Genomic DNA, 20,255 nt, shown 5'->3' with positions numbered 1-20,255 from the left:
GTCGCCCCGAAAGAGCTACCCATCACACTAATTAAAAACTCTTTGAATTCACTTGAAACTTATTCACCTTTTTCACTGAATAAAATGACTAATATTTTCGAAAATCCTAGAATCCCGAAAGAATTGATATGTTATATTGAACGAATACTAGGACAAAAACGCCAAAAGGAAGCAGATTTTGAAGAAAGGCTTGAGAAAAGAAGACGTGTTACTTATGTCAAAGTGCATTAAAGCAAAAAACCTTTTTGTGTGCTTTTCTTGTGAAAAACCAGTGTACTTACAGTGTACAAAGAAAATTTGAGTACCTTGCGCTCAAAATAACTAGATATTTTATTGTAATTTTTAGTTATTGTCAGTATTTTGTATTGTATTTTTTGTTGATTCATATTCTTTTATGAACATTCTTTCATAATTTTTTAGTTACCAATACCTACTTTTTTTGTTATTCAATTTATAAAGGATTTTATAATAACGACCACAAATTTTTTTTCTTATTATGCATGCGTTCATAATTTTCTTGAAAAAATAAAGTTTATTTTATTTGGAGCAGTATTTTATTATACAGGAGTGTGAAGAATCATTCCGTAGTTGATGTAAAAAACAAATAAAGTGATATGAGACAAATTCATATTGAAAACAAAGGAGCATAGGCAGCGGTATGACATACCGCATGTCAGTGTCTACGTCCTGAAACATCCACGTCAGTAGTTCATGGTTAACTGGGGTTTACACAACAATAAACAGTAACTTACTTCGCATTAATTCTCAATAAAACAATATTTTGTAGAAAATGGAAACTAGTGCAAATTTATGTACTAATGACTAAAGCCACTTACATTCTGAAAAGTACTATGTCAGGGGATTTTAAAAATGGATTTATCTCATTTTTTAAAATTTTATGACTTATGCCACTTTCATTCTCACCAATTATATTAGTATATATAGAATACATTTCTGGTTTAGAGTACTGTGGGGAAAAAGACACATAATATTAAAGAATCAGCAGACATACTATATCTGAAGATGTTAACTATATAATATAGATAGTACATAAATCGATAAGTCAAGAAAATAATAGTTTGGAGTGCACATTTCTTGGTAAACAGAAGGAATAAAAACCTCAAAAATATCAGAAAAGGAGACTTGAATAAAAATCTTGTAACGACAAAAATTTATGTCTACTTAAAATTGACACATTTCTAACTTTTTGAATAGAAGTAGTAGTAGCAAATATATCGAACACAAAAAAAATAATAGTCTACTCAAAAACATATTTTTCAAACAGAATATATTGATAGATGGCCTATAAAAAATGAATCGTTACGGCTTTGGTCTAAGGCATTTCCTGAAGTTTTGCGATAGTCGCCGGCAAAATCAAATAATAAATTCCCTATAAAGGAGACATTTTCCGCTAGGGTGCGTTTGTGTCACGCGTAATATAGCAGGGCGGCTGGGCACACAAGGTCGAGAGATGAGGGTAGAATTTGAGTAGTTACTGGTACATAATCCTCTTCCTGCTATATCAAATTTCAAAGGAAGAAACTACATCACACAACAATCTAATACAAAGTCCGAAGGATGTGTTGATAGAATTGAACAGAATTAAATTAAAAAACTTTAAAAAATATAATAATAATAAAAGATAATATTTAATATCGCTCGAATTTTTTTCTTTTTTAAAAAATTTCTTATAGGTAATATTATTCAAAGAGTGTGCAATTTAAACACGTGTTAAAGTTTAAAAAATATATAAAAAATCAATATACACAAACTAATACAAACAATGTAGGTATACAATACTTTATATCATAACTTTATATATATATATATATATATATATATATATATAAAAATATACATATTTATTTATTTATATATTTTATATAATATATATATATATATATATATATATATATATATATATATATATAATGTCGTCTGTTACAATTCTGTCAAGAGCAGAACTTAATTATTACAAACACATTTTTCAAGTTACCAAACAGACGACTGTATACATGGCGATCGCCCGCAGATACATCGGAGAAAGTAGTCAGGAACAAGATAGACTACATTATGATCAAAGAAAGATACCGTAATGCTGTTAAAGCTGTGAAACCATATCCTGGATCAGACGTGGCCTCAGATTCAAATCCACTTATCGCCAAGATTACACTCACCCTTAAAAATATTAAAAGACATCAAAGAATCCCTACAATAGACACAAGAAAACTTAAAAAGAATGCCTCCAACATGAACTGCATGTGAACTGCAGCAAATTGAACACAAACACGAATGATATTGACGAGTACTGGAATCGACTAAAACATTGTCTACTGGAACCCTGTTAAGAAATACTAAAGACTTCCGCAAGGCGAAAAAAAGAATGGATGAATGATGAGATGCTTAATATGATGGAACAACAGAGATAATTTAAAAACAAAGACAACAAAAAAATACAGAGAGATAAACCACGAGATCAGGAAGATGATAAAGCAGGCAAAAGAAAAATACTTTGAAGAGAAATGTAAAAGGATCGAATACCTTCAAAATAAATATGATCTCTTTAACCTACACAAGAAAGTTGAAGAACTGGCAGGACTAAGAAAACAAAATCCTACTCGTCCAATTCTGGATAGACACGAGACTACTGTAACACATACGGACGAGAACGTACAAAGATGGGCAGAATATATCGACAAATTGTTTGATAATGAAAGAGGAGATCTGCAACACATAGAACTTACGTCAGAAGAAATAGGTCCATACATTACAAAAAAAAAAGAAATATTACACGCATTAAAAACAATGAAGAGTGAGAAAAGCCCTGGACCTGATATGCTTCCCAGAGAAATCCTAAAAATTCTAGATGAGAAGCACATTGATGTTTTGGTGACACTCTTGAACCAAATTTATATTTCAGGCATATTACCCAAAAAGTGGTTAACGTAGATTTTTATTTGTTTCCCCAAAAAAAAAACGCAAGAGAATGCAGCGACTACCGCACTATTAGCTTGATGTCTCATGTGCTAAAGTTACTACTAAAAGTCATCCATAACAGAATATATCACAAACTGGACATAGACGTTAATGATACACAATTTGGTTTTCGCAAAGGCCTAGGAACGCGTGAAGCTCTTTTATTGACTATAATAAAGCATTCGATAAAGTACGACATAAACAATTAATGAATGTACTGAAATCAAAGAAGATTGACTACAACGACCTTAGGATCATATCAAATTTATACTATAAACAGCGAGCAAAAGTACGTGTTAACGAGCAGCTGTCAGAAGAAATTGAAATTAGACGTGGAGTGAGACAGGGATGCGTATTGTCGCCAATTCTTTTAATGCCTACTCCGAAGAGATCTTGAAAAACGCTCTTGAGGGTGAAACAGCTGGAATAAAGGTAAATGGAGTTCCCAATAACAACATTAGATATGAGGACTACACTGTGATCTTAGCCGAAAATATTGAAGATCTTCAGGGACTGGTGACCAGAATAGCGGAGTATGGAAAAGAGTACGGTCTAACAATGATCGTCAAGAAGACGAAATGAGAATATCAAAAACTCAAAGAAATAACGAGAATCTTCTAATAAACGGAACCAACGTCGAAGAAGTGGACAAATATGCATATCTGGGAATAATGATTAACTCCACAAATGATTACATTCAGGAGATCAAAATCAGAATAGAAAAGGCTAGAGCAATTTTCAACAAAATGAGAAGAGTGCTATGTACAAGGGATTTAAAACTGGAACTAAGAGTTAGGTTGGGGAGGTGCTATATTTTTTCGACTTTGTTATATGGAATGGAATCTTGAACCTTGAATGTGACAACTGAATGAAAAACTGGAATCATTCGAGCTGTGGGTGTATAGAAGAATTCTGAAAATATCGTGGACAGAACACATCACAAACAAAGAGGTTCTGAGACGGATGAATCAAGAAATAGAAAATTTAAATACAATTAAAGCAAGAAAATTGGAATATCTCGGACATATTACACGTGGAGAGAAATAAACCTTGCTTCAACTGATTATACAGGGAAAGATCCAAGGAAAGAGGAGCATAGGGAGGCGTAGAATGTCATGGCTGCACAACCTAAGAGAGTGGTACGGATGTACATCAAATGAACTTTTCAGAGCAGCCGTCTCAAAAGTCCGAATAGCTATGATAATTGCCGACCTTCCCCGCGGAGATGGCACTTGAAGAAGAAGAATGTCGCAGCCAGATGGTTAAATTAGCCGTTAGATAGAACAGCTAGCCTTTTGACTGAACAACGCCATTCAATCACATGTCTGAATGTCGATTAGCAGAGTGGCTGACGACCATGAAGATAAAGTTTAACAGGTCAGCTAGACGACAATCAGTCGTGTAATCAAACAGCTAATTGAAATAGTCACCTAGTTGCACGGCTAGCCCTGTGGTTCATTATTTACCATTCAGGATCAAGTTATACCAACCAAAAATTACCTAAAATATATCGTCAAAGATCCTCAGGTCGAAAACAACAAATGCCGATATGGATATCAAGCCCAAGAAACCATAAAACATCTTACCGGAGGCTGCCAGGCATTTGCTACAACTGAATATAAGGAACGGCATGACGGCAAAAGGTAGGAAATCGTTATATGTTTATTGACTTTAAATTGTAATAATTTTGGATTTAGTTGTTCCCAATTATGTCTGTTTTGTTTGGCGTTCGACGTTCAGACCCAAATGATTATTTTAATCCCTTGCTAATACCGGTAGAGCGAAATATTGTTATAGTATTAAGCTGATAACGTTATTTCCATTTACTATTAGAAATTCATAGAATGTAATTGTTTTGTGTCAAAGTAGGGAATTTTCTATAATGCGGAAACATTCAGTTGATAAGTTGGCGCTTTTGATAAAATAGATTGCAAATAGAACCTAATTGAAAATAATTGATTCAGTCATATTTACTGCACCATGTGTGAAACTAAAAATAAATAGCATTTAAACGTTTATTAATAAATACTTTCCTTGGTAGGCCAGTCGTCAGGGATTTTCTCTGTAAAAACGAGACGAACAAGCTGGATTTTTCTTATGGGTGTCAATTTTATAACCCCAAAAATGCAAAAAAGTTTGCCACTCCTACGCCCGGCTTCCCCCTAAACCCTCCTGTTTTATGGAGAAAACGAAAACATTGATTTTCCAAGAATGTGTACGCCGTAGAAAAACAAGAAATGTAACAGATGATTTTGAAGAAAAATGTTTGTTAGAACTTTTTGTGTAGAATGAACCATTCTCTTAGAAACAACGCTTGAAGCGACCTTGATTTTGAATGTCAGTTACACACGCGAAATCAACTTTTTAAATAAAATTTGGATCATTTCGACTGTAAAATTTCGATATTTTTTGATCAGGGTGTCCTATTGAGAAAGATCAAAATGAGTTTTAAAGGTGAAAAGTGCAACTTTTCACTGCACCTCTCACTTCTTGTGTGGCAGTGTTAACTTCATCGTAGAGCCTTCAACTTCTTCGTTTGTGTACACATTGGTAGGTGCGTATACCTGAACGATCTTTAATCGAATTGTTCGTTTACTTTGTAGATAAGATATATAACACTATCACTTATGCTTTTACTTGTAAGTATATTCTTTGTGTGTTTTTTATTTACCATAAATCCTACGCCACCACTAGACGACTCTCCACGAGAACGGAATAGAGTTCCCGATGAAAGTACCATTTGTTCATCACGTTTTACTCTACTTCGGATAATCCAAATATATCCCATTTTTTATGCTTTAGCTCCTTTTTAAACTAAATTTCAATAACCGATGCAGGGCGTGTAAACAAAGATAAAATTATATTTTAATTGTTAAATATGTTCAAAATTTATCTATTCGTCTCGATAGTAACAGTATATTATTAAATTTTTTTTTTTTTATTTACGCTGCAACCATAAGGGTTATTAGCGACCTAAAAAATATAATATAGGTAAAGTTAGAAAAAATTACAATAATTGATACAGTCCTAAATCTTTCAGATAACTTATTGTGTTTTTTAATGTTCATGTTTTTTCCTAAGGCTTCCTTTATATTATTTGGGATATTGCGCTTCCCTCTTGCTGCTTCATATGTTTTGCACCGAGTTAGTATATTCTCAACGGAGAGTGTTACTTGAAAATTCTCACACATTGGCGGCACAGTCCGCGCAAAGAGGCGTTTATGTGTCAAATCACTGTGTGCCAGCCGTAAACGCGCTATTCTCACTTGTTCGTGACTATTCGCTGTGGGTTGAGGCCACAGTTTCACTAATTGTTCGATTTCCTTGAGTTTACCTTGCGATGCACTCTACTTATTCCACCGCGCACTCAACACTTTATATTTTATTTCTGACTTGAAGTCACCAGAAGAAACCTCATTAATAAAAATGGAGTACTGGCTAATGGATGCTAAGCGGGCTATAAAAAAAAAGTTCATCTGCTTCTTCATTTCCTTGTATACCTGAATGTGATGGAACAAACATAAAGTCAACAGTGATCTTATTATTCTTTAGAGGAATTATTTACGCTGATTATGTGTTTTGATCCTTATATATTTTCGAATACATCCACTACTTGATCGAAGCTTAACAATGGCTTGTCCCTTTCTACATATTTTCTAACTGGATTTAGTAATGTTTGGCGATTTGGAATCTCATTTCTTAAGTTTTTGTCATCAGTTTTGGTTTTTTTCTTTAATTGAAGCTTAGGTTTTGTAAAGTTTTCTTCGGCGGGTGGCGTGATTGCATCTTCTAGGGTTCTTCTTCCGATTGCTTTGTTCGAAGTTATCTGAGGTTCGTGAAAATTCATATGTGTATTTTTATTTAGAGGTAAGTGTTGATTTGTTTCGGGTGAGGTTGATTTATATTTTTGGCTATTAGACGATGACTCAGACGATGTAGGTGTTGCGATTGTAGTGTTAACTGAAGAAGTGGTCAAATACATAGATGTATTTTGTAGTGAGCGTTGTTGGGTTTGGTTTATTGATAAATTTGGGATTACTACTGTTTGTAATATGGTTTGAGTAGACGTAGTAAGTGTGGAGGGAGTAGTATTTGAGATTGTGGGAGTTTTTTGTAGATTATCTTGTTGAGTATGATTTATTGATGAATTTTGTCTCATTTCTGTTTGCATTGCACTATCATTGTGAGGATGGTGAGAAGGTGAAATATTTGGACAATTAGCTGCCTGGTGTCCAGTTAATTTGCATTTGAAACATGTTTCATTTTGGGCTATAAATATGCGGTATGATGTTTATTACAATTATATGATAAAAGATTCAGGTAGTACAAAGTTGTCTGGAAAAGGTGCAACGAAAATTTGTCTATGGAAGCTTAGAATATGACTGAAGGCAGGATTGGTTGCTCCTATCCGTAGGTCTGAGAGAGGATTTAAACCTAGTTTTATTAATTCGTCCATTATTAAATTAGGAGGTATGCTTGGACATGCATTGGACAGAATTAAGCGGACTGATTGAGTTATTAATCTTCTAGCTTCTAGTATATTTCCATTTACTATTATCTTCTTTGTTTCCGCTATGAATTTATCTACTAGGTTTTTAGATGATAGATATATGAATATTCTACCGTTTAATATACGGGATGCGAAAATTATATTTTTTGGTTCTACATGCTGACTCAATCCTTTAAGAAAGTCATTAATAGTACAATTCTCTAGAGTGTTAAGTAGAATAGCTTGATCTCTGTTTGGGATTAATATACTACGTGGTTGACTAACTGCTTTTGAGTATGATGCATTTTGTGGTAGCTGACTGGAAAATGGCATCTTTTAAATAAAACCGGTGCTGTTTTACAACTTTCGCTGTGATACCAGTTCATGGACATTGGATAATACTTATAACTGATCGCAGTGATTTACTTAAATATCTAAATCCAAATAGATGAAAAAAGTATATTTTATCTATTCACGATTCCAATATTCAGTATACAAATCACTTTCACTTAGTTTTTTACTTAATTACTTTTAAATTTTATTCAATTACTATTTAACTAGCACGATAAATTAGTGCATAAAACACGTCTTTCTCGCTTGCTGGTCAAACATCGACCTCTATTATTAAGATTACTTTATTAATTTTTCTCTTTTCTCGATTATTAGTTTTTATTGCTTAGTATATAAATTATTGTGATCACTGAATACATAGTTAGTGAAAAAATAATCACATTAATTAAATTAATGAATAATTTAAACGACTATGCAGGTAACGATTTACTAGATACTAGATTTACTATTTTTTTATTGAAGTGTTGTATTTTCAATCCATTTGTTAGTAATATTTTTTTCGTTTTGATGGTTAAAGGACAATTTATGATTGTGCTGTTAATATTGAATTAGTAATAATTATTTTTTGTGCGTTTTAAAACTAAACTGCGCGTCAAAAAAAAGAGTCCACCTAAAATTTTTGCCATTTTTTAATGTTTACGAATCATACCACAAAGTGATTGTCATTAGATGTTTGTGTAATGTTTAAGAATATGTTCTAAAGCAGTATGCAATCGTTTTTTAAATAACAAATGTCAAAAAATAACTTCTTCCAAAATAATGATTTTATTGAAAAACAAAAAAAATTAATATTGTACATTTTTTTTGTTTTCTTTATAAAATTACAATTAAGTCGTGATTATTAATACTGTGTATTACCACCTCTATTGTGATTTACACTCCTCATTCGATTTGGCATTGAATTGATCAAATTCTGGATGTCGTTTTGAGGAAAAGCTTCCCATTCTTCCATGAGAGCCAACCGAAGCTGCTCACGATTTATTGGAGCAGGTATTCTGTTTCTTACCCTTCGTTTGAGTTGGTCCCAAACATGTTCAATCGGGTTCAAATCTGGACTTTGAGCCGGCCACTTCATTTTTGGCACACCGACAGTTTCCAGATATTGCGTTACCATCTTGGCTACGTGTGGCCGCATAAAAATAAAGTTTTCGCCGACAAACCCAGCCAAAAGCATTACATGCTCGTCTAGAATTTCGGTAATGTATCGGTCTGCATTCAACGCTCCTCTATCAATAAATACGAGATCAGTACGGCTTTAGAATGAAATGCCTGCCCAAAACATTACTCGTCCAAACACGTACTCGTCAAACACAAGCAGCATAACGTTCCTTACGTCTTCTGTACGTTTTGATGCGACCATCTGAGCCATAAAGAACCATCCTGGAGGACTCATCACTAAACAAAACAATTTTCCAATCTACTATCGTCCAATGCTCAAACTCCCTCAACCTTCTTCTCACGGTAGAAGTGCTTAAAATCCACCCGTGAGCTGTTTGAAAACGTTTTTGGATTGATGTAGCCGATGCAAAGAAGTGTGTTGTAAAGAACGGTCTTCTCTGGCCGTCGTGATTCTTCTCGGGCCTGATCCTGATCGTCGTTCGTGAGATCCAATCTCTACAAATCGTTGGTAAATTTTTTGGAACATACAACGACTGACTCCAAGCTATCTAGCCTCTTCTCTTTGACTCATTCGATTACCAATTAAAGTAATAATTTGAACAGATCTAGCAAATTTCTCAGCCATAGTTTTTAATTTAAAAATTGCACAAGTTTACTCTTCGATCAACTGTACACTAGTAAAAGGTTTTTGAAAAACAGAATAGCCATATTCTAAGAAAAATAAGGTACAAACAACACGTGCATTATCCAAAGTAGTAAAACTGATATTAATTCTGCAAACCTATTACCCTTAATTGACATGTCGGCACCGTTTGTCGGTGCTTAAAAGACGCTAAAAATGTATCTGCATTGTGGGAATTTAGTTACAATAAAATAAATTGTATAAACTTAAAGTTATTGAAAAATTCTTACAAATTCTAGGTGGCCTCTTTTTCGTGACGCGCAGTTAAGCATTTATTTTTATCTTTATAACGACTCTAAACTGTATACGTGATTACTGTCTTTGAAAACAAAAATGTCGTATATTTATTCAGCCAATGAATTAGTTGATAATACATTGAGTCCTTCTCGAAAACAAACTACAAGAAGTCCTTTTAGCGCTGTAGTGAAAGAAATAATGTTAAATGTATTTAAATATGAAACAATAGAAAATCCTAGGTTCGTGGTTGAAGATATTGTAGAATAAGTGGCGAGTAAAGTTGAACTTTGTGATCGAAGTGTATTTACGGTGATTAAGGAATATAAAACTAATCCTCAGTTTACCGTACCAAAAGTATGTCGACTTGGAAAAAAAGTTTGATAAAATAGATGTATTAGACAAAAATGTAATTAGAGAAGGAGGTATTAAAGAAAGTGAATGATGACCCTAATTTGCCAAATTTAAAAAAAAAACACACATTTTGTAGAATATTAAAAAAACTTAATTTTCATTATCAACGCAGAGGAAGAAACGCCCTTTTATTAGACAGAGACGGCATTCTGGTGTGGCGTCGAGAATATCTTCAACAAATAAGGACTTATAGAAAAGAAAAGCGCAAATTTTATTATATGGATGAAACATGGTTGAACGCTGGGCATACAAAATCTAAAATATAGGTAGACACTACAATCAAATCGTCTAAACAAGCTTTTTTGGATGGATTAACGACGGGATTAAAAAATCCTTCAAGTAATTTATTACATTCTACATATTTAAAATCTCAAAACTTACAAATACTTTAAATTTTTAGGTAAATACTTATTATTTGTCACATTAACAGCGAGAATGAGTTTTTTCCAAATGTCTACTGTGCATTGAGTCGAATAAGTCTAGTAATTACCATAGAGAGATGCTCAGATCCAGAGACAGGTCAATCTATGCACCGTACCATTCTCGTAAAATAGAGAAAATACCAACAAGTGCATCAAAAAAGCAATATCCAGAATTGGCCCTGTTCTAAAAATTTAAAATTTGTTGAACATATGCTTAAAGTGCAGCTTCATTCAATCGTTAAAACACAAAAAATTTTATGATAAATACGTAATTGATATAAGGTTGAATGCTCGAATAAATGAACTTTGAGCAAATAAAAGGCAGATATCGAGGACAGTTTTATTAATTTAATCTTGCCCAAGTACTTTCGCTCCCTAGAAGCTCCCTGAAGATGCTCTAGGGAGCGAAAGTACTTGGGCAAGATTAAATTAATAAAACTGTGCTCGATATCTGCTTTTTATTTTATCAAAATACGTAATTGATGGAAAGACAAAAACTCAGGATAAGCTAGTATTGAGACTTCCTCCTTAACAATGTGACTTAAACCCCATAGAATTCATCTGGGCAAGTTTTAAAAATGATAGTGCAGGAAAAAACACCACCTTCACATTTTTATATGTCATAAATCTATTTATAATTTAATTTTATCAATAACGCCAGAAATATAAAAGAACTGTATTTTATATGTCCAAGAAAAAGTAGTAGTAGTTGTATAACCGTCGATAACAGTGACCTTATTATCCAGTTCATCAGAATAATGTTTAAAAGTAGCTGAGATCTCGATATCTGCCATGTATTTATACCGAACTCAAACAAATTATGGTTCACTTTGTATTTTTATTCCAAAAAAACTAACCGTTTTGCAATATTTACACTTTTTGGAATCGTACAAACAATTACAATAAAAATTATAAATAAAACTTATATTTTTTGGAAACACCCTGTATATAAAATTTGTTAGCCGTTTTTCAGATAAAAAAAATAATTTCTTGTTTTGTTTTCGCCGTGTAAATGGTTCCTACTGTAGGATATTAACTAAAAATAAACAGGTTCTTTGTCTAGAATTTTTGCAAAATTAAAATATAAATTTCGTATTTCAAGATAATAACTACTGGTAAAACAAGAAGATAATCCTAAATGCTGCACTGTTAGAGGCCTATACCTGCTAATGTTTACGTCTCCTGCATGGGTTATTGAATTTTAGTATAGGTTCCACAAGTTTTTCTTTCTTCATCAACGTTCTTTGCTGTTGTCATTTGATCCAAAACGAATTGCATACACTGGAAGAAGAAGAAACATCAACGCCAGAATTGACAATAGGCCAGAAATGGCAAAATATAATTAACATTATAGAAGGTGCCGCAGTGGAAACTATAGGAAAAGAAAGGAATAACAAAAAGAAAAACCAGTTTTTTGACCAGGAGTGCGAGCAAAGCTTGCATCAGAAAGCAATCAAGAGGCTAGAGTTACTAACACGCCCTATAGATGAGAACAGAGAATAGTACAAAAGAGTAAGGACTCAAACGAGAAGACTTTTGAAAAGAAAAAAGAAATAGTACCTAGAAGCGCAAATACAGCAACTGGAAGAGAAACATAGAACCGGTCAGTCTAGACAGTTTTATAAGGACCTAAAAACAATGAAGGGCAACACGACCAACAGCCCAAGATTTATAAAAGACTTCTCTGTTAGCAGAGAAGCATTGTAGAGAACAATGGGAGAACATGGTAGAAATGGGAGTACCTGGAAAGCTGGTACGATTAGCACAGGTGAGCACAGAGAACGCTTCCGCATTCATCAGAATGGGAGGAATTCCTTATTGATACCGGGCTTAGACAAGGAGATCCTTTGGCCCCCCTGCTATTTAATTTTGCACTGAAACATGCGGTAAGGAAAGCTCAACCACAACTGACAAACTGATTTGCCGCCCAAGGATCAAAAATACTATTGGCGTTTGCGGATGACGTGGACACAATTGCACAATCCACCAGAGATGCAAAAGAAGTTTTCACCCTATTCGAAAACAGAGCCAAGGAAGTTGGTCTGAAGGTCAACTAGGACAAGACCAAGTACATGGTGGTTACGAAGAACCCAAGACCAAGGGTTAGACAAAACGTAACAATCAATGAATACAACTTTAAAGTCGTCAAAGAATTCAAGTACCTGGGAACGATCATAACATCTGCAGCGGAACCAGCGGGAAACGACAAAATTATTGGTACTGGAAAGAAAGATACTGCGGACTATCTATGGGCCTTGCAGAGAAGAGACAATAGGAGAATGGAGAAGAAGACACAATGGTGAACTCCAGACAGTATATGGAGATGAAAACATAGTACGCTACATTAAAGCAAACCGAATAAGATGGGCGGGCCACGTACTAAGATCAAGTGAAGAAAGACTCCTAAACGCCACATTCTGGGAAAGCCCCGATGGCAGAAGGTCAGTTGATCGCCCAAGAAAGAGAAGAAAGGACGCAGTAGCCAGTGATCTACGTAAAATGGGAATACAGCAATGGGAAATAGCTGCTCAGGACCGACAACAGAAGAGAAATAAAACGTGGTTGGTTGAGCTGTATCCTTTGATAAAAGTTATATATATATTTAAACGTTTGGTAAGTAGACTTAATAAAAGATTTTAAATGAAAGATGTTAGTGAACCTACGGTACGTATAGTGAGGCGACCGTACTATCAGATATAAAGAAATACAGTATAGTCTTCCATTTATATGATAAATTTCGGCAAACAAATTTTATATTAATTGGGATAAGCAGTCGACCTTGTATAATAAATTTTACGCTTGTAAATTCTGAAAACAGTTTCTCCACACTGAACAATACAACTATTAGCTAACAGGGACACGACGTAGTCTACAATTTATTATGGTGACAAACAAGTCTTACTTCGAATAACACTATTTTAACAACACTTTGTTTACAATCTCAAGGCATCTTGAGAGTATTGAACATAAATATTTTTGGATTAGCTACATGTCTTATCTTATTTTAGAGGTATATCCCACATTGATGATAAAGTTATCATTATTAATAAAATCCTCGTGATCTGGTGAAAGTGTTGTGTTTGTTATACATAGTGTACAGTGGGTCATCGCGTCGACATGGAAGATTTCTTAAAATACGAGGCCGTGTATTCTAAAGAACAAGAAGAAAATATCGCAAGTGAATTTAAAAGAATCAACAGTGAGTATATTTTAGTACCTACTTATTATATCTATAATACAGATAACATTATCATAGAACATTGTTTACTGGTAATCAGCTGGTATAAGTTTATATGCTATATATTTCGCAAACTTGAATCTGTATAAAAATTTTAAAATAAATATATGTATAAACCTTGTCATGTAATAAAAAAGACGATCATATATGTGGTAATTTTTAACAGCATAATATATTGGGTTTTTTTTTTTTAAGAAGTACGATTGATAGGAACATACAAATATATTTTTAAGGCGCTCTTTAAGCCACAGGGGTAAAGTTGAAAATTCCCAAATTGGACGATGTAAATAATCTGTTTGGAAGATGTTACTTTTCTTTAAAAATTAATTTTATTAAGTTAAAGTTCATATTATCCAACTAAACAAATTGGATTAGCTGTTAATTTCTTGTATTTTCACAACAATTCGTTGGATCATAGCATAATATTGTTGCCGAGAGGGGGCATTTGGGCCTGTAGGACCCATCGCCGGCTCTTCGGGCTTCTTCCTATCCCCGGAATTGGATCGGGTATTCACCATCTTTGGTTTGTCGCTGGTAGAAAGGTTAAATACTACCGCTGTTATAAATAACAGTTCCAGTGACAAATATCTGTTATAGGTAACGGTTCCAAGGAACAGTTACAAAGTAACAGAGCAAAAATGGAAAACAGATAGGTAAAAATGATCTAAGTATTCCTTGACTTACGGAAGGAATAACTTAGTAAACAATTAAATTAAATGGTATAAAAATATAATGCAAAGAAAAAAATGTTTCTAAGTGTTTCTTGACTTACGGAAGAAACAACTTAGGACAGAAATATAGATAAATGAAATATGTAAATGTGAGAGTAAAATATGGAAATATTTCTAAGTGTTTCTTAACATACGGAAGAAACGACTTAGAGTGGAAAAATAAAATACTCAAAATATAAAACGAGAAATGCAAAAATGAAACAGATTATAGAAATATGTCTAAGTGTTTCTTGACTTACGGAAGAAACAACTTAGAATAGAAAATAAACAAGAGAATCAAATATAGTAAAATAAATGCACAAATATTTATAAGTGTTTCTTGACTTACGGAAGAAACGACTTATAAAAGAAAATAAGAAAAATCAAATATAGAAAAGATGTGAAAATATTGCTAAGTGTTTCTTGACTTACGGAAGAAACAACTTAGCATAAAATAGAAAATGAAAGAAACAAATGTATTAAGTATTTTCTTAACTTAAGAAAAATATCTTAGATAAAATATCGGAAATAATAATGCAACAATGATTATACAAATATTTCTAAGAGTTCTTTGACTTACCGGAAAGGAACGGCTTAGACAAACAATTAAAACAACAAGTCAAATATTCAGAGAAATATTTCTAAGAGTTCTTTGACTTACCGGAAAGAACTACTTAGACAAAGTACAAATCAAAATATAAAATAGAAAAAAGCAAGATAAATATTTCTAAGTGTTCTTAACTTACGGAAGAACAACTTAGACACAAAATACAAGAAAAATAAACAATCAAAATAACTAATTAAAATATCAAACAATCAGTATATGAACAAATATAGATCAAAGTAATATTCTAACCTGAAAAGGTCTGAATATACAATAATGCTAAAATAAAAAGGTATACAGAAAATCAGAAATAAAACAATAACTTAGTTGGAACAATAATAGCACCGACTAGGTCTACAGTAGAAGAGGCAAGCTCGACTGACTGATGAGAGAAAATCTACCTGCTTTTATGTAAAACAAATCCTTTGTTTTACGAAGCGAAAGTGGACTTTCCCTGCATCGAATCAATTAGAAATTTGGATTTGGCCAACCTTGGAATTCCCAAGTATTTTAACCGATATCCAAATTCCTTGATGCGTCGAGGACATCCCCCCTCCTCTGAAAGACCTAACGGTGCTAAAAAAATTTATTAATAAAAAAAAATCTAACAATACAATAATACAAAAAGTCCTTAACCTAAAAAAAAGAAATACAATACAAAGAAATACAAAGAAATACAATTCAAACTTAAGATATATCATACTTAAAATTATAGTGGTCCAGGTGGCCCAGGTGGTCCGGGTGGTCCCGGTGGTCCAGTTGGTTCGGGTGTTTTTTCGACCAGGCTACTTAATTCACCCGGCTGGGGCCTTACGACGTTTCAAAACACGTAGAGTTACTCGATTCGCTCTGGTGTCTGTAACGTATCGTAACAGGGCCCCGTTATCCTCAGCTGTTCTGTCAGGGCTACTTAATTCACCCTGAGGAAGATCTTACGACGTCGTGAAGATATAAGGTTACTCAGTTCACCTTGATATCTACACGTGTCGTCATAAACCTTAATCCTGCTCTGGAGGTTCGTCCCTAGGTGGAGGAGCAGCGCGGATGTCATCCACATGAATGGTCCTATCGTGTGTGGTCCCGTCCATGTTGGTCCGAAGTTCCCTCGGACGTGGTTCCTGACCATGACCTGCTCTCCTTCGCTGAACCTCCTGGCAGGTGGAGCGTTAGGGTTGTCAGGAACCATGTTCCTCGCGTATACCGTGGCCTTTTGAACAGCTCTGGCAACCCTTTCGTCTCGTCTGGCTGCGGTGTTTGCCAGACGATGTTCCCGCTGTGTTTCTTCTGCGCGCCGTGGAAGATAGCCTAGCAGAAGTTCAGCGGGTGTTTCCTGGGTGGCCTCGTTCCTCCGGGTCCTTAGGCTGAACATGATGTCAGCCAGGTAGGATTCCCATCTCGGGTCATTTGCAGTTTTGCATCGGGCGCGGAGTCCCTTTTTGAGCTCCTGAGCTCGGCGTTCAACCGGGTTGGCCCTCTGGTGGAAGATAGGGCTAAGTTCGGCTTTGATGTTGTGCCGTCTCAGGAATCTCTCCCATGCGTCCGTCCGAAATTGGGCTGCGTTGTCCGTAATGAGGGTGGTTGGTTTCCCCCAGCGGCCGCAGATCTCCTCTTGGAGGAACTGGATGACATCACGGCTTTTGGTGGATTGGACGCAGCGGTACTCCACCCAGTTGCTCAGGCAATCTGTTGCCAGGAGGATGTAGCGATTGCGTGTCCCTCTGGCTGGTGGGTACGGTCCTAGTATGTCGAAAGACACTCTCTCCCAGGGATTGGTAGGTTCTCTGGGCATCACAGGTGCTGCTGGCTGTCGTGGAGCGGCTTTGGTCCTCAGACAGGTTAGGCAGGACTTGACGTAGGTCCTTACATCCTTTGATAAGGTGGGCCAGTAATATATGTTTTTGATGGCACGGATGGTTTCGTCCTGTCCTGGATGGTTAGCCTCTTCTGAATCGTGGTAGACTTTCATCACGTCCGTCCGGAGGGATGGGGGTACTACCAGCGTCCTGTGATCTGGTCCAGCGTTGTAATAAACGGCGCCATCGACCAGTGAGAATTCGCTGAGGAGGTTTTCTTCGACCTCGTTCCTTGGTCCACGTTCGGAGATTTTCAGATAGCGTCTCCGAAACCGCTGCATACCATGATGGGTTTGGTGACTTCTCCGGATTTTGTCTTGGAGTGGTAAGTCGACCAGGTCGTCAAGGATGGGGTTGGTATCAGAACCGTCATCGACATCTTCCATCATGCATAATAGTGGGAAGGAGTCGTCTTCCTCTGCGTCTATTGTTGGCCAGCTGAGTCTGTTCACTTCTTCGTCCTGATCAGTTTCTTCTCTCTCGGTGGTCGGATTCCTGGATAGGTGGTCAGGAAGCTCATTCACTTTCCCTGGGATGTGTACCGTGGTGAAGTTGAATTCTTGGAGTACCAAGGCCCATCTGGATAGTTTGGCCTTGTCTTCCTTAAACCGGTGGAGCCACAAGAGAGCCTGACTGTCTGTGTATAGTGTGAATTTCTGATCTTGAAGGAAGTGTTTGTACTTCTTGAGTGCCCAAACTAATGCGAGGCACTCCTTCTCGTTGATGTGGTAACGAGTTTCAGCTGGCTTCAACTTTGTGGAGGCATAGGCAATGACTTTCTTGTCATCTTGGGTCCCTTGGAAGAGGACTGCGCCCATGCCGACGTCAGAGGCATCCGTCTGGAGGCAGAAAGGTCTGGATGCGTCTGGTCTGTGGAGTAGGAGATCTCCCTCGATTTCGGTCTTGAGACGTTGGAAGGCGGCATCTGCGGCATCAGTCCAATGTAGACGTCTCTTGTTGCCCTTGGTGAGGTCCGTCAAAGGCGTGATGATGTCAGCGAATCGAGGGATGAAATCCCTCAACCAGTTGGCGGTCCCGATGAAACTTCGTAGCTGTTTCATCGTACGTGGAGTGTCGAAGCCTTTGATCTTCTCCACGTGTTTTTCCAGAGGTTGTGTGTTGGCGGAGGTGATTTTGTGCCCTAAGTATTCCAGTTCGTCTGCCGCGAATTTACACTTCTTTAGTGATGCCCATAGTCCGTGTGTCCGAAGTCTCTCTAGAACTAGGCGGAGGTGGTTCTGGTGTTGGGTCCAGTCTTCGGAGTATATGATGATGTCGTCCATATACACTTTGATGAATATATCTATGTATCCTGCGAAGACTGAAGTCACGAGCTTCTGGAACACAGCGGGTCCATTCTTCAGACCGAAGGGCATCACGGTGAACTCGTAGGCAGAACCGTCAGGCAGGCTGAAGGCTGTCTTCGGGCTGGAGTCCTTGTGTAGAGGGACTTGCCAAAATCCGCTTTTCAAATCCAAGGTGGTAAAGATTTGTGCTGTACCGATCTCTTTGATGGAATCGTGGATTGGCGGCATACTGGAGGCTTCGTCGACGGTGACGTTGTTAAGCTTCCTGTAATCCACGCAGAAACGGGGGGTGCCATCTTTCTTGGTTACAATAACCACCGGGCTATTGTAAGGAGATTTGCTGGGGCGGATGACTCCTGCGGCTAGCATCTCTCTCACCTCCTTGGCCATGATTTGTTTCTTCTGCGTGGAGTATTTGTATGGCTTCACGTTGATCGGTTGGTTATCGGTTACCTCGATGACCATCTCGGTGGCTTTGGTGGTCGGCTGGCGCAAACGGTCGTCGAATACGTCATCGTACTCTTGTATCAGTCGTTCAACTTGTTGGAAGGCGAAGGCTGGAGCTTGATGGGGTTCCAACTGTTGGGTTTTGGGTTGCTGTCTAGCTGGGTTCTTCCAGTAGATTGTGGTTCTGCAGGTGGTACCGACGTGTAGACATTTACGGGGTATGTCTACATTGGCCTCTTCCTGTTCTAACCAAGGCATCCCTAACACAACGTCGTGGTTCAAGGTCTCCATTACAACGCAGTTGACAGTTGATTCGAGGTTGTCGATGGTGATATTGACTTCAGCAGTCCCAAGGGTACGGGACGTGCTGTCCGTGCACGCCAGTTGAACCAATCCTGGTCCTCGTTGCAGGTTCCGTCTCTGGATCAGCCTCTGGTGGATGAAATTCCCAGATGCTCCGGTGTCGACCAAAATCTTCACGCGGTGCTGGTTGATCCTTCCGTGGAGTTGTGGGAGGCCTGCTGTCGAGGGTCGCATCTGAATTGGGTTCAGTTGGGGCACCATCTTCACAACAGGGTTTAGTTGGTGCCCCTGTTGGCGTTTCCCTGATTCTGAGGCAGTGGGGGTGGAGGCTGGTTCCTTAATGGCATCCTGGACTTTCTATTGTTGGGGTTCCTCCACTCTTCAATGGCTTCCGGATGACGTGGGGAGCTGTTGTTCCGGTGGGGACGGTACGATTGTCGCTGCTGTCGCGACTGTTGCTGTGTTTGCTGTTGAGGTTGTTGCTGGGGTTTGTTCAGAGCGGTATTCCGGCGGGTGTCTGCTTCCATTCCCTGGGCGATCGTTAGGAGGTCTTCTTCTGTCTTCGGGATGTTCAGCCGTAGGCAGATCGAGATATCTGGTCGCAGTTGATTCACAATTGTGATGCATCTCTTGAGACGTCTGAACAGGGCAGCTTTCCCATTGATGAAGTCTTCTGTTGGTTCGTCCTTCTGTTGGTGTTCGCCGTGGAGTTTGGATGTGAGGGCTGAAAGTAAAGCGGGATCGTTGTACTTCTTCAGGAGGCGGCCTCGGAACGTGTCGTATGGCAGGTCCGTATGTGAGAATTTCTGGGCCCATTTCTTCGCATCACCATGGAGAGAATTGTCTATTAGGTAGTCAATCCATTGGTCCTCGTCGACATCGTATTTGGTGAGGAAGTTCTCTGCTTTGTTCAGGAAGTTGAGTGGATTCTCGATGTCTCGGCCTGAGAATTGGGGTGGTTTCATGTAAGTGATCCTGGGCTTCGGTGGCTCAGGTGTGTGTTGGGGCATCTGTGGTATTGTGCCTTGGGTAGTTGAAAGGGCCCTCATCGCTTGCATAAGTGCAGCTATGAAGTCAGCGGTTGAAGGCTGGCTTGAAGACGGTCC

General features: G+C 37.2%; 1 protein-coding gene across 2 annotated transcripts in view; it reads left to right on the top strand.

Moving 5' to 3' along the window:
• Positions 1-13,511: 13,511 nt before the first annotated feature.
• Positions 13,512-20,255, top strand: part of mal (molybdenum cofactor sulfurase) — a 73,715-nt gene continuing 66,971 nt past the window's right edge. For both annotated transcript variants that reach the window (XM_072531865.1, XM_072531864.1), the window contains exon 1: positions 13,512-13,886. In XM_072531865.1, the coding sequence (XP_072387966.1) occupies positions 13,805-13,886 (82 nt within the window). In that variant the 5' untranslated portion in view covers positions 13,512-13,804. The remainder of the gene's footprint in view (positions 13,887-20,255) is intronic.

Source organism: Diabrotica undecimpunctata, chromosome 5 (genome assembly GCF_040954645.1).
Source record: "Diabrotica undecimpunctata isolate CICGRU chromosome 5, icDiaUnde3, whole genome shotgun sequence".
Classification (NCBI taxonomy): domain Eukaryota; kingdom Metazoa; phylum Arthropoda; class Insecta; order Coleoptera; family Chrysomelidae; genus Diabrotica; species Diabrotica undecimpunctata.
The sequence above is the reverse complement of the archived record's forward strand: the minus strand, read 5'-3'. Positions and strand labels throughout refer to the sequence as shown.